Source organism: Quercus robur, chromosome 3 (assembly GCF_932294415.1).
Source record: "Quercus robur chromosome 3, dhQueRobu3.1, whole genome shotgun sequence".
Taxonomy (NCBI): domain Eukaryota; kingdom Viridiplantae; phylum Streptophyta; class Magnoliopsida; order Fagales; family Fagaceae; genus Quercus; species Quercus robur.
In genome coordinates, this window is record NC_065536.1 from 57861710 (window position 1) to 57885011 (window position 23302).

The 23302-nt window shown below is 31.3% G+C and overlaps 1 protein-coding gene across 3 annotated transcripts; it reads left to right on the forward strand.

Annotated features, from left to right (window-relative positions):
- Positions 1–16720: 16720 nt before the first annotated feature.
- Positions 16721–23025, forward strand: LOC126718552 (probable alpha,alpha-trehalose-phosphate synthase [UDP-forming] 10). Of its 3 annotated transcripts, none has more exons than XM_050420814.1 (5): positions 16721–16947; positions 17224–17295; positions 19740–21800; positions 21888–22161; positions 22269–23025. In XM_050420814.1, the coding sequence occupies exons 3-5, from the start codon at positions 19825–19827 to the stop codon at positions 22590–22592; spliced, it is 2574 nt and encodes an 857-aa protein (XP_050276771.1). In that variant the 5' UTR covers positions 16721–16947; positions 17224–17295; positions 19740–19824; the 3' UTR covers positions 22593–23025. The 3 variants fall into 3 exon arrangements, with proteins under 3 accessions (XP_050276771.1, XP_050276770.1, XP_050276772.1); XM_050420813.1 differs by having other exon boundaries at positions 17237–17295; XM_050420815.1 differs by lacking the exon at positions 17224–17295.
- The last annotated feature ends 277 nt before the right edge of the window (positions 23026–23302 follow it).

Sequence of the window (23302 nt, forward strand, 5' to 3'; positions counted from 1 at the left end):
GTTTAGTCATTTTCTCAGCCTAGGTCTTTAGCTCACCCCAGCTCTCTTTTCGAAGACATAAAACATAGAAACTGGACTTCAAATTGCAGAAGTTTTTCCCATAGATTCTTACACTTGAAATAGGGCATTAGTTTTGCATTTTGTTAATAACATTTGTGAAAAAAAAAAAATTGAGCTAAGAACTAGTACATTTGGCTTCATACTTCTAGCACATTAATACATCTGTGGCCTGTCAGTAATGCTCCATATGTAAACAACTTAGTTTTGGCTTTGACGTTTTAGAAATGGTCTCTGAAACTTAAGCTTTGCCTGTTCGCATCTGCTAAATTGCTAATGTTTATGGCTTTAGTTAAGTTTGGGAACACATCGCTCATTCCAATGGCAATATGACATTTTCTTCTAACCCTTTCCTTGCCAAATATAAAGGACTATCAATTATAATGGCCTTAGGGCCTTCGTCAACAGCATGATTTTTTTTTTCCTTTCTTTTAATCCCCCATCCCCTCCAGCAGGATGAGTGAACAATTTATTTCACAAGTCCGGACATCCAACAGGACACTCACTTTTCAAAACTCCAATCTAAGACTCTACAATTTACTACACAAATCAGATTAAGGAGATAACACGTACAATTTTAACATTAGCTAATACAAATAGTCTCACTTCTCAAATACAACTAGAGCTTTCCCTTTACTCAGTCAAGATCTTATCACAATGGATCACAACATTTCTTTGCTGCCATTGTGATGTATAACACTACACAGAGCAAACATATCGACCACATATAGCAGACTTTTCCCCCTCAAATCAGACCCACTTCAAGCTATTATGTCATCCCAATTCAACTTACGACACCAGAGCATGATACTCTTCCAGAATCCAAATCCTTTTAGAGAAAGGGCATTGGAAGAAGAGGTGATCTCTGCTTTCTAATATGTTTCTGCTAAAGCAAAATTTACGTCCCTTTTGAAACCCCATTGTAGCATTCTATCCTTAGTATTCACTCTATTTCGAATTACCAACCGGCCAAGGAAAGCTTGCTTTCGAACTGAGCTAGAGAACTAGATCAAACTCCACCATCTCACTTCAGGACTGTTAGTTCTGATGAAGTTCCAGGTTTCTACACAAGTATATTTCACTGTTTTAGAGTTAACCCAAATTGGTCTTTCCACTTCCAATACCACCAAATCAAGCTTTACTCTGAATTGGAACTAAATCTATAGATTGAGCAGGCTTCCATATCCAAATTTTCTTTAATAATACACTAGAAACCTTTGCATTAAGGTTACTTGCATCACCATAAATTGTCATGTGCACATGCCTCAGGTATAAGATTTCATCCAATCATGCCACAAAATATCTTGCTACAGCAAACTTTACAAGAGGCTTAACAATCTCTATAAGCTTCAAGATCTTCCTCCAACACCAAGTACTGTTTTGAAAAATATTTACTACTCCAAAAATCCTATCTTTCTAGAGAATAAATCTGTCAAGTTTTAACCTTGACGACCTTTTCTGGCTAAATGAGTAATCATGGACCAATAGATTTAAATAACCCATCGATCATAATCCATCAAAGTGTCATTGAATGCTACTAAAAATGTTGGAGTTGTGATAACATTATTGAACTAAGAAACAAATATCTGAGGGGCACCCCAACATGTAGACATTTCACAATGAACTCTCACATAAGTCAAATCCTACTTTTTGGGTCTATGATAATGAAAAGCCTTGAAGAGCATCAATCAAAATAGGGTTACACTAAACAAGATAAGAAAGCAAAATGACAAAAATCCAAAAGAGAATATACATTTATCTTCGTTGTGTGCTTGTATTGATCTCCAAAACTAATGGTCTGGCTAGTTTTGCTTATCTCTCTTGTCCACAAATTCCATTCTAGTTAATTCTAGACTTCTTTCCGGTCAAACTTTCTATAAAAACAGAATATTAATATTATAAAAGCCTATCACAAATTGTATTATTCTTTGCCCTCGTTCATTTTCATTAACCCTTTTATGAAGAACATTCTAACCCACATAAATCGTTCCTTTTCATTAACCCTTTTATGAAGACACATAAATCGTTCATTTTCATCAAACCTTTTATGAAGAACATTCTAACCCACACAAATGACAATTTGGCTAATATAATCCATTGTTTTTAAGAGAGATATAACCACACAAAAAAAAATTGTCGGGCACCACATTATAATGTTCTATGGACCTGAGAATATATATTAAGGGTCCCGCAAATCTCCAATTTAGTCATGAAAGGGGCTGTGGATGCATCGAAAGAAATAATGCAAATGCATTGAATGGTTATGGCTTATGACCTTATCTTCAACTGTAGTCCATACTATATGTACACATGAAAGTGGGACCTTTTTGATATATCAACTAGGTTGGATGAAATTGTAGCATAATAAGAACGAATTCCTCGTATTTGTTTTTTTCTTTTTTTTTCTTCCTCGGCCCAAAAAGAAGAACAATACTATGTACAAAAAAAAAAATTTACAATTTGATAAGGTTTTTTTTTTTTTTTTTCCCTACAATAACGATCCTAGACTCTTTCCTTTGAATATCAAACTATTGTTAAGGTGGTAAATTTTTGTGATCAAGAGTCTTATAGCTCAATGTTATAACTTTTTCTCCTTTATTAGGAGAACTATAATTCAAATATCCCCCTCTCGCATTATTGTAATTATTGAATTATTAATAATAATAATAAAAAAAGCAAGTAAATTGTAATTAGAGCAAAACTACTTTTACATGGGTTCATCAACAAAGTGGTAAATATTGTCAATTTGTCGGTATCAGTCTTACCAGCTGGCCACTAAACCGGTACCCCTATGAAACATACCGAAAATATTAAATTGTATATATATATATATATATTTATGCTATTAATTTTTTTTTTTAACAAAGCTTATGCTATTAAAGTTAGACTAATATTTGGGCTTATAAAAACGTGGATTTTAAATTCTATTAAAAAATACACAAGTGCATACATATGTAAGTATGTAAATACACGCAAATATATATAAATATATACTTATATAAATAGTGGTAACCGAAACAATACATGCAGTAATATTAATCAAAATCAAAATATTTCATTTCCTTGGAGTTCTTGACAAACAAAAATAGTTTTCTATACGGTTTTAAACTATTAATTTGGACTACATCATTGACACAACTTTTCATATGCATCGTGGCATCTTATCAATTTAGCAGCTGTAAAAATTATATGTGACTAGATTCATTAGAAAAGGAACCCACATAATGACTGACTAAGTACGTTCTCTCTTGTGCGCGTCAAATGATTTCATTTCAAAATACGGCACACCAGCGCAGAAACCTGCACTATGAAAGATTTTTTTTTTTTTTTTTTTTCAAAGTCCTATGTTTTCCAATGAAGTGGTTCCCTTACTTTTTTCTTTTGAAATATAAAATATTGACACAATATTTTAAATGATTGGACCTAACCTTCTTCACCTACCAAATCACATAAGGCAAAAAATATATATTTAAAAAAATTATGCATAATTTTGAAGAATACAAAATTTTTCCCAAGTATGTGTAATTTACTCAACTATGTTTATCATATTTCGATATGAAAATGAACACATTAGAATTCAAATTGAAACAAACACACATATAGAAGGGAAGAGAAATTGAGTTTAACACAGAAGCATACCACAAATTCTACTAGAAAACTATGATAACTTTTAAAGTAAGGTAGGGCAAATTATGCTATATACAATACACTCTTTTAAATTTTTTCTTAAGAAAAGTTAACGAATGTCCTAAAAGTATATATTTAGAAACTATTTTTAAAATGCTTGAATTTTTTTATAACTTTTTTATATTTCTCATAAAAGTTGTATTAAAACTTTCTTAAAATAATTTATTAACAAATGTCCTCAGAACACCCATTATCCGAAACCTTTATTATTTAAGAAACAAATTTTGAAACAACAACTTAACATGAGTTTTTTCCTAAAGTTAGGGGTGGCTTGATGCATTTGGAGCCTAAAGCGAAAATTGATTATATTATTTTAGATGCAAAATTTATACTAATTAATATGAACTATGTAAAATTTTTTCTTTTTTTTAGAAATTTTATAGATAGAAAAAGTTTGACAAAATTTTTCATACTTGTTGTGGCAGATTGATAGTGGTAAATAAAAAAGCGGTATTAGTGGTAGACTTATTATTATTTATTTTTTTTTTTTAGAAATGCAACATTCACAATATTTTTTACAACAAATCCTAAGTTTTAAGTTGTTTTTTGTTTTCTATTTGAAAATATCACTATAATTATTTTTTTTTGTTATCAATAACAACCTACTACTTAACATTAGTTGTAAAAATGTTGTGAAAAATATTGTGGACGTTGTATTTTTTTCTCTTTTATTTGTTTTTTATCTAGTAAAAAAATATTATTTTATTTATTAATTATCAATAACCCTATTTATTAAAATTTAGGAGCCTTTTTTTTACTTGAGACCTTAAACGACCGCATTTTTTTGCTCTAACATTCAGCCGGCACAGCCGGCACTGCCTAAAGTACATCTATAATGCGATCATCAAATATAACTATATACAGAAGTTGAATATGTATTTAAATGTCTCCTTCCATTATGGGTTTTGGGAAAGAATAAAACAAAAGGCATCAAATAACAATACATCTTAACGTGTATGGCACAAAAAGTCTTTCTTTACATCTATTGGTTTTTGCCTTGTGCCGCCCACAGCACTTGGGGAAAAAATGAATATCCTTGTAATGCTCTCTCTCTGGTCCTTTTCTTTCATCTAAAGACCAGCTCAGAGGGTAGGAAGATTTGCATTTATGGTCGCCTAGTTCTGACCACAAATTAATTCACAAATTTTTTTGTCACAATTCTGACATGGCAGATTGTAAAGTAATTAATCATTACTTACATATAAACTCATCATTTTTTCTTCATCAATTACACTCTCCACATCATAGTTGTGGTAAGAAGTTGTGAAAAATTTTGTGGTCATAAAACTCTTTATTTTTAGTCTCCAATATCCTCTTTTCCACTTCCAATATGTCAATTATTATACTAGTTTTCCTCATCAAGTGGACAAAGAGATAGATGGAGCTATCATTTGCACCTGACAAGCACTAGTCCCCCACCCCCATTTGTATGTCAAATGAGCCGTCCAAGCCCAACTCTTTACTTAGAATAAATGTTAGATAATTTTAAGTCAATGGGGACAAAGATATAGTTCACAATACTGTGCCTTGTTCATGTACAGTGCTTAAATCAATTTCATTTTATAAGTTATGTGACTTTGAATGTGTCTTTCATGCTTGTAAAGAATGGGGTTCGGTTTTTTTTTTTTTTAATTAAAATTTTTTGAGTGGAGAACAATGGGATTGAAGATTCAAGGCCAAAGAGAGACCCAAGAATCCAATTTTTATTTCTTTGGACTATAAAATTCAATGGAGGAACACGCAATTGTGGTTGTGTATGACAAGCAAAGCAATGAAATTATTATATCTTTTCCTAAAGGGAATTTGATTTGGAATTTGGATACCATCACCAATATTTGTGCAAAGAAATATATAAGACAAAATATGCCTTGCATTGAACTCATTTGTGCAAAAGATTGAATGACACGACCTTCTTTTTAAGGTCAATTCAAAGTATGGAATATGGATTCTTCGGCTGGGGGAAAGAAAATCAAAGTAATGGAATATGGATTATTCATACAGTTGTACATTGTTTTAAAAGGAAAACAAAAATACTTTATAAAACAGTAGAGGAATCTTTTTATCTCAAATAACCCATGTATTAGTAGATACTGCACTTATTCATATTGTCTTTGTATCCTTAAATTTCTCCAAATCTTTCATCAAATCTTTCTAACTTTGACCTATATATGTATGGTTCTTTTAATTAAAACAATAAAGCAGCCTCTACTATAATTAGTGCATGGATAGTGCCACTTTCAAATTAGTTGTGCACTTGCTTACGCAACTCAAATTCCATTATTGATATATATCTCAACCAAAAAAAAAAAAAAAAAAAAATCAATTATTGATATTGTATTAAACAAATAGCAAAACGTAGGGAAATTTTTTTAGATGTTATACTTTAGATTCTCTAATTAAATTCAACCACATAAGTACATTGATTAATGCAACGCAAAAGATACTATATTCTCCGAATGACAAATAAATTCAACTATTTGGCTCATCGGACATTGGTTGATATAATACTCATGGAACTGTATCTAAGTTTGTCCTTAAAAATAGTCAATTTCAAATTACACCAGATATTGTTAGGCTATGTGGAGCCTAGTTTGTGTTTGATCCAGAATATAAACCTACCCGATATAAAAGTGCAACTTAAAATGAAAGAAACCCAAACATTAATTTTTGCCAAACAATCACCATCAAACCCACTTTTTTTCCTTTTACCCCTAAACTTATTCTTACAAATCACATCCAAGACAAATAAATATTCTTCTTAAATTATGATTTATATACAATTGATGAGAAAAAAATTTAGTAATAATTTGATTTTAGGTGAATCCATATTTACTTGTGAAGGTTGAGGTTATTGGGTGATTCTATTGTTAAGTGAAACTACACTAGTGCCTTTGATAACTTCAAGGGGTTGGCTAAGTAGTTCCTAAGGCCTCATAATATTAATGTAATCTTGGGTTCAAAACCTCTTGTTAGCATTTTGGAGCCACTCCCAAGAGATTCCTCCCTGTAATAACTTAATGTGCGTGGGACGGGGAAACTGCATACGCCTGAGGGAATAATTAGATATTCGAAGAAATTTGAATCTTTGTTTATCCAAAAAAAAAAAAAAAAAAAAAAAAGTTCTTTTAATAAATTAGGTTATTAGGTTATATTGTTGTATGCTTTAAAATCTAATTTATTTTAGCCATATTATAATTTTATAATGTAGATGTCTTTCTTATATTTGTATATATTTTCAAATTATAAATGTCTACGAGAACTAGAAGTTTCAAAAAAAAAAAAAAAATTACAAACGGAAGAATACACTCCATTTGATAAAAAGAATTGTATAAAAACACCATATTATTTTTTAAATGTATGTATTGTTTACAAAAAATTATTAACAATATTTATATACTCGCTTCTTCATAAATAAGTTTTTCAAAATTAAAATTAGTAAAAGCCTACCTAAAATCTACTATATCACAAGAAATATTAATTGGTTTTGTAAAAAATAATGTTAGCAAAATTTGATACAAACACTTTATTATTAATTTTGCATCCCAAAAAAAATGATAATATGGATTTTAATTAAAATTATAATATAAAAAATTAAATATATATGTTCTTTAATTATTTGAAATAAGAAAAAATCTGACTTGTTTCAAAACAAGTCTTGCTTAAAATTTTTGTCTTAAATCTCAAATTATACTGAGTCCATTGTATCATTTATGTCTCCATTTAAAAAGTTAAGAAATGCCACTTGACTTAAAGGTCGTAACTGTTACAAATAATTAAGGGTGACATTACTATGTTTGGATTTTTTTTTTTTTTTTTTTGGTTTGAGAATTATGTTTTGAAGTTTTAAAAACACATTGCAAGTTCACCATAAATAAAGAAAAATGTTAAAATACAAAAATACCCCCTATAGATTGGGTCAGTTGCAAAAACACCCATTTTGATTTCAATTCTTTCTTATAACTTCTTGGGATTCTCATATCCGCCAAATTATACATGGTACTAACTTTTGTTAGCTCTTATGAATGAAAAAAGAAAAAAAAAATCACGTAACCTTCACGTGATCACATTAAGAAGACTCACATATTAATTCATACCGCTAATTATGTGATGGTTACATAATTATTTTGTCCATAAAACTAACAAAAGTTAATTACATAAGTCAATTTAGCGGATATGAAAATTTTAAGAAATTATAAGAAATAGCAAAAACCACGAACGATCATTTTTGCAACTGACCCAAACCCTTTTGGTAGTGCTTTTGCATCTAGGCCAAAAGAAATTGTCCAATTATAAACCATAAATTAATGACCTAGCACATCATATGAACCCATTATACCACCATGCACAGAAAGGAATATTCCCAAATGCCAAATACTAATTCGCCATTTGGCACAATGGGTAGGTAAACAGGACTTGCTTTATAGTGGCCCAACCCAAACACCAATTTACAATACATTTTCCAACCCCCCCAACTCCCCATCATGGACTAACTTTTCATTCAAACAAAAAAAAAAAAAAAAAAAAAAAAAAAAAAAAAAACTCATGGTGGAGTAGTATTCAAAGTTTTATTTTGAAGCATGCTTTTATTTTATTTTATTTCAATTTTTTGGTATTTATTTTGTGATTGGTGGAGAAGGGTACTTGATTATTTATTCAAAATTTTTTTTTTTAAAACACACATCCAAATCAAAAAGATAAAAGGCCGGTTTAGTAAGAAATTTTAATAATATTATTGTTGTTTGGTGAAAATATATATAAATAAAAAAATATGTGAAAATAAATATAATATTATTTAAATACTTAAAACGGTTATTTGTATTATTTAACTAACCGTACCAAACATCCCAAAATAAATAAAAATTAGCAAAGCAAAAGAAATATCATCAATATCAGTGGAAGATATGTTTTGAACATTGTGATTGGGCATTGTGGGCCCCACTCAATAGTTTTTTGGATAAGGACGATAGCTGTCAAACCCTCCCCAGCCCAATGCTTTCTTTCTTTTTCTTTTTCTTTTTTTACTTTTTTCTTTTTTTTTTCGACCCCGCCAAACGCGGCGACCAGATAAACACAGGCGCACACGTGGGTCCTACTTTCTTGTTAGGATTTAGAAAACAATTATACTACATATTAAAATAGTCATGGGAATGGTATAGAAATAAGGGGTCCGGTTGTTAGGAAAAAAAAATAGTTATTTTTTTCATTTTCTCACAATAAAAAGTTTTATAAAATTGTGAAATCCAAAAAAAAAATAATAATAATAATAATCAGCTCATGTAAAAGTAGTAGCTAAAAAGAGTTGACTAATTTGGCATATAATAAAGTTATGTGACCTAATTTGGTTGACATTTTTTAATATTTACAACAAAAATATTTATGATTCAAGTCTTTCTAATTATAACTGAGTTTAGATTGGGTCAAGTCAAAACTCACATACAATCTAATTTGTGTGTATGAGGAATTCACACACACCGGTATATTTCATTCGGTTTTCTAGTCGGACCTCTATTCAATCTTCCTACCTTTGTCTATCAAATTATAATAAATAATAATAAAAAAGTGAGTCCATATAAGAATCCGTATAAACTTGTTAACTTAACTTACGTAAAAAAATATTAAATTTTTAGTGTGCATATCATTTTTTTTTTAAGTGATCGATAGATTTTTTTTGTTTAGATTTTTTTTTTTTTTGGGTGCTAAAATAGTAGTTTAGAAAAAAGAAAAAGAAAAAGTATCTTTCATTATCTCTCACGTGGTTATCACGTGGAGTAAAAGGGAGTCAGGGTCAAGATCAGATGACGTGGATAGGTGGTGGTGGCGGTGGGGGGGAGAGAGAATAGAAAGTGTGTTAACACGTGTTACAACTTACAAGTGTCCGTACAGGGTGGGTTCGTTGGGACGAGGAAAATGGTAGGAGAGAATTGAAAGGAAAAGTAAATAAAAAGTCCGCAAATCCTTGTCTTGTCCCAACCAAGTCCCATTTTATCCACTTTGAAGTGGGTGAACGCAAAACAACCCTCCTCTGTTCCATTCAATCACAATGCCATGCCACTCCTTACTTATTAATTGATTTATTGCCTCAATGACCCTTCTTTTTATTTTCTCAAGCAACCTTATTATTGTATAATTTACTATTAATAAAGATTAAATGAAGTAATGAAATAATAGTGGATTTTTATTTATTTTACCATAGAGGGTATTTAGATACTTTTTAAGTATTTAATTATTTTCTCAAGTGTATACAATCTTTCGTTCTCATATGCACCAGATTATTATAGGGAAAAATTTCATGAGAATAGTTTCAAGACGTTGGTGACAACGAAATGTTTCAAACCCAGAATGTGGTTGTTTCTATATATGTATAAAAATGTCAATGCTAAGAAAGTTATAGATGATAGGCATGAAATAGTAGTTCAATTGATTAGAATTTAGATTGCGGAATCTTTATTCAAACTCCATGTTGATTAATTACCCACAAACCCATCTCTACTCCACCGTAATGAGACACAATTCCATGGTGTATCTACTCATACATGGTACTCCTACATAGTTATAATTAGACAAAAAAGAAAATCTAGGACATTATGATAACAACATCGTTATTTTATCAAACCTTGGACTGTTCTTGAAACCAAACACATCAAGCTTTTTTTTCTTTTTCTTTTTCCTTTTGTGAAGTTAAATCAAGCATTTGGTCCCCCTTAAATAGTTAGATTGGACTTCACCTTTAACAAGGGTTCATTTATCCCTTATTGCTTAACTATTTAGAAGAAACAAAAAAAAAAAAAAAAAAAAAAAAGGTGTCTACAAATATGACATGAATTTTGACATGATTGTCAATTTAGTTACTACTTTTTGATTTGAAAAAATTAACCTATAAAATTAAGTTTATGAAAAACTAACCATTGGTTTAATATTTCCTAACATTAAAATCTAACAAATTTAATCATGCAATGTGTATATAGTTTATAATATATCATTAATAATTTTGAATCACAATGTGACATAATACCTACCTATAATTAAGAGCTACTTTGACCTCATTAAACACATTACACATGACTCACAAGGTGACATAATAACATGAGACAATTAAAAAAAAAAAGTGCATAAAGAGAGAAAGAGCATCCTTGATAGTCAGTGATCTGATAGATCTAACTAGTGATAGTGGAGCCCCTCTAAGAACCCATGTGTGTCATGCTAGGAACCTAAAATCCAAGTTGGTGCTTGAAATCTTGACCCTAACTCAAAAGTATTATGACTCACTTATTTGCCTCACTTATGTTGATCCACGTCATTTGTCCGCCATTCCACACAATTTATGATAAAAAAAAAAATTAAACAAAAACTAACTTCCTTATTAAACTAACTCAATAGTTTTAAATAGGTGGGACTTTTCCTCAAAGATAGGTGAGAAGGAAGATCAATTCCGTAGAAGCTAATTAGATACGACAACCCTCTCACCTGCGTAAAGCAATGACCACAAATATACCTACACCATAAAACAACGTTTAAATGATATTAATATATATATATATATAATACTAAGTTAACCCTTACATCAAAATCTAAATACAATATTTATAAAAACTATTTATGTGTATATAAACTACCATACTAATAAAAGAATATATAATTTTTTAGGTGACATCGTACAAATGTTTTTAATACTACTTTTGGAAGAAAGTTTAAAAATACCCTATAATTTTATCCTTGTGATAAATTAAAGTCAATTCTTATAAATATGTCACTTTGAATATTATATTTTCGTTTATGTGCTAAATAAAACCTTATATTATATTTGCATTCATGTGCTAAATAAAACCTTAGAGCAATAGCATTGGGGGGTGTTACACTCCCCAAATTGTTATTTTAGAACGTCTAGCCGCCACCAAAATCATGTTTATCCGGATATGTACAACTTTGCTATAATAACTTCTTAATTTTAGAAGTTATCATAGTTGTTGTTACTTCTTTTTCTATTACTTTTTTTTTTCCCTCTTAGCCTCCCTCATTCTCTCTTCAATATCTCGTGCCTCTCTCTCTTCATCAAACCACCATATCAATGCAAGCCATCATAGCACCAATAGATCGAGTCACCTTCATTGGATCAGTTCACTGGATTGACCACTTTTGTTGGTTGTTGGTTTTCGACCAACAGAAAGAGATAAATAGATTCGAAGAAAGATAAATAGATTTGGAGAGAGAGAGAGAGATGTTGCCAGTGACAATGAGAGTATGAGAGAAATAGAAATGAATAAATAAATGAGATGTTTGGTGAATTGTGAAGTTATATTGTGTAAAATTAATAAAATAGCTTTTTAAAATATAAAATTCAAAAAATCAGATACTAATGCTCTTACATGCAATATTAATATTAATATTATACTATATAAAGTAATAAATTTGAAATGATGATATTTAATTTGTCTATAATTTTTTTTTTCAAAAATTTCTGCGTTTATTAATTTATTCTTAAAAAAAAAAAAAATCAAACAATATGTGGGGGCAAGACTAACGGTAATTTTGTAAAAAGAAAGTTGTAAAGATAAGACAGGAGTGTGTGTGTAATTATAATTCGATGAGAGGAGACTCCAAAATGTGCACGCGCTGAATGCGTATATATCCACTTGAGATAAGAGATAGTCTGTTGACAGCTAGGAATTGCTGCGGTCGGCAGCGCCGTGCTGTCCGGATCCCGCTTTGCCCAGTTATCAACTTTTCATGACTCTCTTTATTTTTATCTCTCTCTCTCTCTCTTTGAATTTTTGTTTTATTCTTTTATTAATTATTATAGACTTTGGGTCTGGGGTTCAAATTCAATGTCACCAAAAAGTACCCTAAAAAATTAAAAAATAATAGTAATAAATAAATAATAGTGAAAAATTCTGTCACGTTTGTTGGGAAAACCAAATTCGTACCTTAACTTTACCTAGCTGTCATTTACTATTACACAGCTCATCTTATCCACTTCAAAAATTTTATTATTATTTTAATATTATTATCCACTTCACTCTATTACCCCTACTATTCTTATCTATTTACATTTTATAATTTATGGCATCTTGTTTTCAAGGGCTTTGGTATATTCCTTTTTTTGGGGCCAAAGTTAAGGCTAACCTAGTTAAGAAACGTATATTCTACAGCTTATCCATAAAGGAGCACACATTTTAAATATATTTTTTTATAAATTAAAATATTTGATCTACTTGATTTTTTTTTCTTATTAAACTAATTTGAAAAAAGCTGCTTTGAACTTATCTTTTGATGTTAGGGTTCAACTTGTAATGCGCATTAACAACAATATTGTGCAAATCTCTTTGCTTCTTACCTTGGAAATTCTTTAGAAATTGAGGAAAAAACAAGGTTAAAGTAATGAAAAATGTTAACAGATGCTTTATTGGTATAGAAACTATTTTTAGAAACGTTTTGTGGAAAAATGATAAAATAATTAATTTTTTGACAAGTATTTATATTTTCTACGAAAGTGGTGTCAAGACTCTGTTAATGTAGTTTATTAATAATTGTCCAAAAAACACCCGTTAACATGACACATATGATCTATTTATTTTTTAAACAAACGGTTTTTTTTTTTTTTTTTTTTTGAGAAAGAAACACAAACGGTTTCTTGAAAAACATATTTCATATTTTGTTGGTGTATGGTCAATGAAAAACAAACCCAATAGTTAGGAAAACATTTCCCATTTTTTTAAGAACAGAAAACTTTTTTTTTGAAACGTCACATACTCACCTTCATTGTCACACCCCAGTATATGTTAAAAAAGCCAGGTGTGTTTTTGTAAATTATATGCTATAATGTAGTAATATTTAAAGAAAGAAAGAAACATTATCACTATTTGATATAATGTAGCTATCAATGTTACTGTTAAACCGTCATGTTAAGAAACATAAACCATAATAAACTTGAGCTTTTCAGTTATATATAGTGTTTATTACCAAGGAATATTGTCGAGTTATAAATGCGGAAAAACGGTGAATTCCTTTTTAAAATTTGCAATTTGTAAATGTTGGATGTATTATTAATATTGTCGTTGTCATTGACGTGACATAGTAATTTCCTTTTATAATTTGTTATAAAAACACATAATATTCTTAATAATTAATAGCTATTCCGTTTTTGAAGGGTTGTTTGAATAATAAAGTGTCTCTATGTATAAAGTATTACCATTCAAAAGGGTCACTGATGGCGTGCGCATATAGAGTCTAGACATAATTTTCTATCATGTGCTAATAAATCAAGCTTTTATGCTTTGATTGGAGGTTCTTTTTGTCTAATTATAATAATATAGCCGTAAAATAGGTGCCTAGGATCTGTAATGAGGCTGCCCACATTTTAGTAAAGTGGTCTTTATTTTACAATTTTTATAGCTCTTTTGATGTTAACTTTAGCTTGAACTGTTTTCCTTCTGTTGTTTTGAGAGAGTCCAATTGCTTGTTATAGTATGTTTCTTTCTTAATAAAAGTTTCTGAGTATAAAAAAATAATAATATTATTATTATAAGATACCTAGCTAGCTATATCCCTTTCAAAAAAAAAAAAAAAAATCTATACACTTTTCTTCACTATTGCAGATCAAAGATATATGTTTCTCCCAGAAAAAAGGAAAGAAAGAAAGAAAGAAAAAAAAGATAAAATATACATAGGCTCAAGCTAGGGTTAGGTTAGAGTCATATAAAAAAAAGTTTAAGAGAAAAACTTATTGTGTATTTGTATTAGTTTAATTTCTTGTTGGTTTGTTTTATTAATTTTTTTTTCATACGATAACATTTCAACTTTTACTTCTACTTCACGATTCTCTTATTCAATAATAAAAAAATTGACTAATTAAATTATCTAAAGTCCACTTTTTAAAATAATAAGTTGAGTAAAAATTTAAATATAACTATGAAGAAAATAATAATAAGCTATATATACAACCTATACCTCCTTAACCAAATCAAATATAAAAATACTACAAATTTTACTATATAGATCTTATAAATTGATATGTCAATTTTTGAATTAAAAAAATAATAATTAAAATTTGTATTGATTATATCATTTATGTGATATCAACAATGTTCATTATCATATCAATTTGTAGATGTTAGCCAAATCAGCTAAGGCCTGAGGGAAAATAAAAAAGTAAAAATATTAACCTAAACACATCGATAGGAGGGCTAATAATCTCTGTTTATCCGTATTTGACCAAAAGTTTGTTGACTATCCAATTAAATATATATATATATATATATTAATACGTAGGAATACACTAACAAACAGCAATTAAAAAAGTAAAATATTGGAGGATAATGTTATTTAATTATAAAGCTCATCTCACCACTTAAGATATTAGGTAAATTAGGTTAAGCCAACCACCCTTATCACACCACGAGTTTTCTCATCATTTCCTCTTATAGCTAAACAAAATTACACTAATTCAGCAACACTCAACTTTACATTCTCTAGCCTAACTTTTAACTACAATGGGCCCTTCCTAAAAAAAGAAAAAAATAAAACAATAATCTTGTAACTAAACTAGTTAGTATTTGGTGGTATTTTCAACGATAATATTCAATATTCAAATTCTCTTTTTTTAATGGTAACCAAAAAAAAAAATTAAATCTTTTACATTTGACCATAGAATTATGTCCATTATGTTTCCATAACATCTCATTATTTGAATCCAAAAGTAGTAACAATCCGTAAATGTTGCCTGAATTTGCTTACTGTCTACTTTTATATACTAAAACATGCAAAATGAAAATCTAAATGATTTATCTTCGATCATACCCATATTGATTCTTTCTTATCTAAATAATTTATCTTCCATTTTGCATAGTTGACTTTTAAAACATATATTTAATCAGATTTGTATCTATATTGTAAATAGATTTGAATGCGTTTACCATCAAACCAAAGGAAAATGTTAGAGATATAAATTTTTTTACAAAAATTTTTATAAACTGATGATGTGGTAAGTAATTATTGGTAAATAGAAAAGTGATGTTATTAGTTTTTTAAAAAAAATGATATTATTGGTGAGCTCAAATGAGAACCACTAAGAAATTGGTGAAAACAACAATTTGTAAAAATATTGTAAAATAACTTGTAACTATGGTATTGCTTTAAACCAACATAGTATCTTAGATTAGATTTCCCAATGTAATCAATATTTAAGAAATATTTGACTATCACTAGTAAGGTATTTATTTAAATTATTAATACTATGACAAAATATAATTTACTCATTTCAAAATTAATAGATAAGATATATTTTTTATTGTGTTTAGATAAAATATTAAGAATTATTCAATGTAATTATCTTAAGAATTCTAAATTTAATCCAATATTTCAAACTTAAATTCCTTATTTGATGTAAAAATATTTATTTGTTAAATTGATGGAAGGGTCATGTTAATAAGTGTTTTTAGAATAATTATTAAATAAATTATATTAAAAAAGCTTTGACCATAATTTTATGGTAAATAAAAAAAATTATAAAAAAATTTAATTATTTTTTTTTCTCATAATTTTTTTTTAACAATATATTCCAATACTCTCAAGACATCATGTCAATCGAAATTCACAAACACATTGAAGTGGGAACGAAATTCTAAGACAACTTTTCCAAGTCTCTAAGACATGCTTATAGTCCATTGTTTCAAGATTAAATCCAAAGACCAATTAGATAATGGACACAAGTCAAGCCCCACAACGCCTTAAAAAGTAAAAAAAAAGGGCATTATAGTAATTTCAACAAACAAGTTGGGAAACCAAAATGGGAAACTTCTCCGAAACCGAAAAGCAAAAACTAAAAAAAAAAAAAACCAAGTATTTGCGGTAAAGCTTATCCCAATTCCCAAACCCTCCCCAATAGAAAACTAGCAAGTAAAACCTTTTTCCCATATATATATATATATAAACATAAAATTTCATTTTCCACATTTACTCTCTCTCTCTCTCTCTCACTCTCTTTTTATATAACAAAACAAAAAACAAAAACAAAAACAAAAACAATCCAACGCAGCCTCCATTCTCTTCTTCTCAACCAAAAAAAAAAGAAAACCTCTTTCAAAAAACAACACTCTCTACATCCAAAAATTGCCGATATTTTCCGATCGCCGATTTTCTAACCCCTTCTCCATTTCTTTTGTTGTTTCGCCTTAAACCGTTGAAAGAGCTCGCTCGCCTTTTTTTTTGGTATGTTTTTTTTTTTTTTTTTTTTTGAAATTTTCTTGAGGACTTGTTTGGTTGCCGAGAAATATATTTTTAGAAAAGAAAAAGGAGGAGGAGGAGAAATTTGACTCTTTGATCTCAGCTGTTTTTAACTGAGAACAAAGAGTGACAAGAGACTTTCACTTTCTTTTTTTTTTTTGATTTTTTTTTCTTCGGAACCAAACACGGCTTTTGGAGCGATTTTCTACGCGTTTTTACATATTGATATGTATATATAGTTTTCTCTGTGGTGTAATTTAGGTGTTTTTGGCAGGAATTTTGATCAAATTAAAGGCTTTGAGAAAATTCGAGAGCGGCTTGAATTTGTTTCAGGTTAAGATCTTTGGATTTTTCAACACCGTAACGTATTTTTCTTTTTATTTTTTATTTTTTTTGAGATCTAGAAGGTTTTTTTTTTTTTTTTTTTGGTGGTGAATTGCTCTCACTGTAAAAAAAACTGTTTTATTTATTTTTGTATTTTTAGTCGAGAGATTATCGTATTTCTGTATTTATTTGTGGTACGTAGAGACACTGTTTGTTTTGACGGAAAATACTTTCCGAGAAAACTAATATTTCTTATTGCTTCACAAAAGACTTAATTTTGTTCAAGATTTAAAATAAGGCTTCTTTTTACTTGAATTGAGCCATAATTCAAAATTTGAACTTTCAAAAGTGAACATGAACCTTAGCAGATTCTCTCATGTTAGTCTGGTTACAGTGTTACACTCTCAAGATTGCTTTTTTGAAGCATTGGTATTTTGTTTGTTTGTCTCAGGGATGATTAGGGTTGATGATAAAAATAGTAAATTTTGAGTTTTAATTCTCTTGCGCAATTGTGTATTTATCGATAGTAGATTGTTATGCTTCATACCCAAGTAAATGTAGAAGTAGTTTTAATTGGATGCATTATTGCATTAATGAAAAACAACCTAATGATAACATTTGGCTGCCTTTTAAAATCTTCTGCTATATATTTGTATGAATTTTGTGCCTTTTTATTCTTAGTTTAGCTTTGTTTCCCATATTTTGAGGTTCTCATACTTGTTTCTTTTCACTCTTCAAATTATACAGTTGGGGGTGCTAATATATGCAATAGGTTCTCAGTGATCATTATACACCTTTCTCTGTCCTTCTCTCACATGCATACGCATGAGTGTGTGTATCATAATATGGTTGTAGCTTCATGCATTTGTGCTCCTTCCACCCCCCCCCCCCCCCCCCCAAAAAAAAAAAATAAAACCCAATTTTTGTGTATGCCAAAGTTCTTTAGAGGAAGAGTGATATCTATTTTTGGTTTACACTGTATTAGTAGTAATACTACATCTCTAATTTAATTTTGTTATTATTAGAAATTTGGATCATATTTAACATGGTAGAGTGTATAAGCAAGCTTCTAATTCTATATGTATTGCTATGGAAATTAGAATCTATCAGTTTGTCATCATTGTGATAGATTTATGATTTAACTGTTTCATATGGATATTATTGAAATCAGGAATTATTCAGGAACTTGTTAGGATTATACTGGAGAAGATTTTAGCATGAATTTGATAAGCAAAAGGGATGACAATAAATAGGGGTATGATTTATGCAAGCTAGTGTAGACCAGCCGAATCCCACTCAGACTTTGGACAAGCTTGGGTTGGGCCTAGGCAAAAACAACCCAACGGGCTAGGGTTGTGGTCCACACAACCCAACCCTTAAAAGTCCAGCCCATAACCCAATATACCAGCCTGTAATTTAGATGACACAGGTTTTTAGATGTACCTCATATTTGTAATTCTTAAAAAAAGTTGTGTTTAATGAACACAATATTACTTCCATATCTTTGTAGCTCTTTGATATGATTGAAAATTTTCTATTATGATAATTTTTATGGGATTAAAAAATTAATGATAATTTATGTCATTTTAAGTTAATTTTCAGCTATGCACTAACCTACTTGCCTTAGCCTGATAAGATCGAAGATCAGCCCAACCCAATCCAACATTACAGCCTGGCCCAATCCTAGTCTAGTCCAACCTGAGCCCAAAATTTCTCGATGTAAGCTGGTTATGGGCTGAATTTTACAGGCTGAAGGCTGGGTTGGGTTATGGCTTGAGGTTATGGGTTGTGATTTGGCTTAGAATCATATGGTTAGGACCATCTAGATTTGTGGTTATTTCTCTGACTTTACTTTTAAGTTTCAAGAAATTAATGAAGACGTTATGGCTTGCGCATGAGTTCTCTCTCATATTCTTTTTTCACCCTTTTATTTTTATAAGTATCTCAAATTCTACTTTTATCGTGCTTAAACATGTTTGCTTTTCATAAATAGGTTGAATGCCCCTCTATTTTTATTTATTTTAACATCGCTCTGTCAGACTCATGTTCATAATTGGTTAAGCAAATTGCATTGTACCCTATTCGTTTTGAGATGATTTGTCTGCTTCTGATGGAAAGCCTACATATGCTTTAAATACTTCTAGACCATCTAATTACTTTTCCTTCTTTCCTGAAGTCAAATGGAATTTCTCTATGTGATACTCCGCATGTTAGCCTTTTAGCAACTAAAGCTCCATATAAATATATATAAAAGTTTTTATTAAATGTAATCTCTGGAAGTACATTATTGAATGCTTCTAGTAAATGATTAAAAAGAAAGCACTTGTTTGAAATGAGCAGCCATGCAAAGTATGAAACCAATTTCAGCATGGCATTCAAATTATTTTGATGCTTTTATGGAGTTACATTTCCAACAATTTATTGATATGGTCAAAACCATTCCTCTTTTATAGGTTTGTGGACAGCTGAGCCAAAAGTTTCTGTTGGGAAGTGTTGTTCTGCATGATTAAGTAGAAAGGACTCTCTCACTTGTCATTAATGGCATCAAGATCATGTTCAAACTTTTTTGATTTGGCTTCTGGAGGCCTATTGGATATTCCTCATACCCCCAGAGTTCTTCCACGGGTAATGACTGTTCCAGGAATCATCTCTGATGTGGATGGTTATGGCAGTACTGATGGGGATTCAGATGTGTGCCATGAGAGGAAAATCATAGTAGCAAATATGCTACCTTTGCATGCCAAAAGGGATGCAGAAACTGGCAAATGGTGCTTCAGTTTGGATGAGGATTCCCCTTATTTACAGTTGAAGGATGGCTTCTCTCCTGAAACAGAGGTACTCTATGTGGGTTCTCTTAAGGTTGAAATAGATGCTACTGAACAAGATGAAGTTGCACAAAAACTGCTGGATGATTTCAAGTGTGTGCCTACATTTCTGCCCCATGAACTTCAGAAGAAGTTTTACCTTTTGTTCTGTAAACAGACACTTTGGCCTCTTTTTCATTATATGCTGCCCATGTGCCCAGACCATGGTGATCGCTTTGACCGCTCGCTTTGGCAGGCCTATGTTTCCGCAAACAAAATATTTGCTGACAAGGTTATGGAAATAATTAATCCTGAGGATGATTGTGTTTGGGTTCATGATTATCACTTAATGGTTTTACCAACATTTTTGAGAAAGCGGTCCACTCGTATCAGGCTTGGATTCTTTCTCCACAGCCCATTTCCATCATCAGAGATATACCGAACTTTGCCAGTTCGGGATGAAATTTTGAGGGGTCTGCTAAATTGTGATCTAATTGGTTTCCATACATTTGATTATGCACGCCACTTCCTCTCATGCTGCAGCAGAATGTTAGGCCTGGACTATGAATCAAAGCGGGGACACATTGGACTTGATTACTATGGCCGCACGGTTTATATTAAAATTCTTCCTGTAGGCGTTCATATGGGACGGCTTGAATCTGTGCTGAATCTTGCTTCAACATCTGCCAAAATTAAAGAAATTCAGGAACAATTTAAGGGGAAAAAGGTGATTCTTGGTGTTGATGACATGGATATATTTAAAGGCATCAGTCTGAAACTTCTTGCCTTAGAACAGCTATTGAAGCACCATACAGAGCTGCAGGGTAAGATTGTTCTGGTTCAAATAGTCAATCCTGCTAGGGGCTCTGGGAAAGATGTCCAGGAAGCAAAGAGAGAGACGTATTTAATCGCCCAAAGGATCAATAAGGATTATGGTTCGCCTAATTATGAGCCGGTGATTCTAATCGACCGTCATGTTCCACGTTTTGAGAAGTCTGCCTATTATGCTGTAGCAGAATGTTGCATAGTGAATGCTGTGAGGGACGGTATGAACTTGGTCCCTTACAAGTATATTGTTTGCAGACAAGGTACTCCAGATATGGATGAAGCTATGGGTAGAAAATCAGATTCTCCTCGAACAAGCATGCTTGTTGTGTCTGAGTTTATTGGCTGCTCACCTTCTTTAAGTGGAGCGATCAGGGTTAACCCTTGGGACATTGATGCTGTGGCTGATGCCTTGGAATCAGCCATCACCATGCGTGATTCTGAGAAGCAGTTGCGGCATGAGAAACACTATCGTTATGTCAGTTCTCATGATGTAGCTTATTGGGCTCGCAGCTTTATGCAGGATTTAGAGAGAGCATGCAAGGATCATTACACTAAACGATGCTGGGGGATTGGCTTGGGTCTAAGATTTAGAGTTGTGTCTCTTTCTCCGGGATTTAGGAAGTTGTCTATTGAACACATCGTTTCAACATATAGAAGAACAAACAGAAGAGCAATATTTCTTGACTATGATGGTACTGTTGTTCCCCAAAACTCTATTATTAAAACCCCCAGCCCTGAAGTCATCTCTGTTCTGAATGTTCTGTGCAATGATCCCAAGAACACTGTATTCATTGTTAGCGGAAGGGGGCAGGATTCTCTGAGTGAGTGGTTTGCTCCATGTGAGATGCTGGGAATAGCAGCTGAACATGGTTACTTCTTGAGGTACGTTAACAATAACATGCTTTGAATGTTCATCTTGCTTATTGACTTACTTTTCTACAGAAGCTAAGGTTCTTTTGCTTGGTGCAGGTGGAATCGATCATCCAAGTGGGAAACCAGTCCAGTGGCTGCCGATCTTGATTGGAAAAATATTGTGGAACCTGTGATGGGATTATATACGGAGGCAACTGATGGCTCGAACATAGAGATTAAAGAGAGTGCTTTGGTATGGCACCATCAAGATGCAGACCCTGACTTTGGATCTTGCCAATCGAAGGAGTTGGTGGATCATCTGGAAAATGTACTTGCTAATGAACCAGCAGTTGTTAACAGGGGAAATCTTATTGTCGAAGTCAAGCCACAGGTATATATTCCTTCCCCAACCCCAAAAAAAGAACTTCCCTTTTTCTTGATTTTTTCTCACATATGAATCTGGGGTGAAATTTCTCATTAATGTTTTGTTGAATATAGGGAGTAAGCAAAGGGTTAGCTGCGGAAAAGGTTCTTTCAAGAATGGTGCACAGTGGGAATGCACCAGATTTTGTGATGTGCATTGGAGATGATAGATCCGATGAAGATATGTTTGAGAGCATATTAAGCACGGTCTCTAGTCCATCCTTGCCTGCAGCTCCAGAGATCTTTGCTTGCACCGTTGGCCAAAAACCAAGCAAGGCTAAGTATTATCTCGAAGATAATACTGAAGTTGTGAAACTACTTCATGGGCTTGCTACTGCTTCAAGCCCAAAGCCGAGGAGTCTTCCCCATATTCAGGTTTCTTTTGAGAGTACCGTTTGAGTTAGAGCCGAGTGACTGGCATGGATATTAGAGTTCCATATACTTGAACCATTGTTTTGTTTATAGGGATTTCTTTCCTGAGAAGCAAGGAAAAAAGTTTTGGCTATTGCTCTTAAAACTTAATCCGACGCATGGTGGGACTTTGCCGATGCGGTTCTCATCCTTGCGAGCTCCTAAACTGGTTTGCTGGGTTAAAGTTGAATCTTGGTGGGCTTGTCAAGGATCACATAGAACTTGCTATACTTTTTCTCTGTATATGGTGTCAAATCTTGTATCTACGCCAGTTGCCCTCAGGATTATACTCAAGTTGTCTATAATGGCTTTTTGTTTTTGTTTTTGTTTTTTTTTTTAAATAGGGCATCATTACCTTGTATAGGCACACTGCTTTTGTCACAATACAAAATTTCAGTTTGATCAGAGATATTTATTGGTATCCTAACGGCTAAACTAATCATTTCAGTATCTTTTTTTTAGTTAAAGTTATTCATTTCAGTATATTTGGTGTATGATCTAAACTCATCTGAGTTAGGTGGCACTGAATTAGCATGTCAGGTAAATACTTGCGTTGATTTTCAATTCTGATTGGTTTTGTTTTGCATTTTTGAGGGAAATTGGTTATGTTTTCTCTAGTAAACTTGGGTGTGTGGTTTACTTTCTGATTTGTTCCAATTCCGCACGAAAAAAACGGTTTATGTATAATCCCTAGAAAG

Bases quoted from the DNA above. Each gene is read 5' to 3' on its own strand.
- LOC126718552 (XM_050420814.1), top strand. From the start codon at position 19,825: ATGGCATCAAGATCATGTTCAAACTTTTTTGATTTGGCTTCTGGAGGC. The intron at 21,801-21,887 runs GTACGTTAACAA...TGCTTGGTGCAG, and splicing joins GAACATGGTTACTTCTTGAG to GTGGAATCGATCATCCAAGT. The intron at 22,162-22,268 runs GTATATATTCCT...TGTTGAATATAG, and splicing joins TTGTCGAAGTCAAGCCACAG to GGAGTAAGCAAAGGGTTAGC.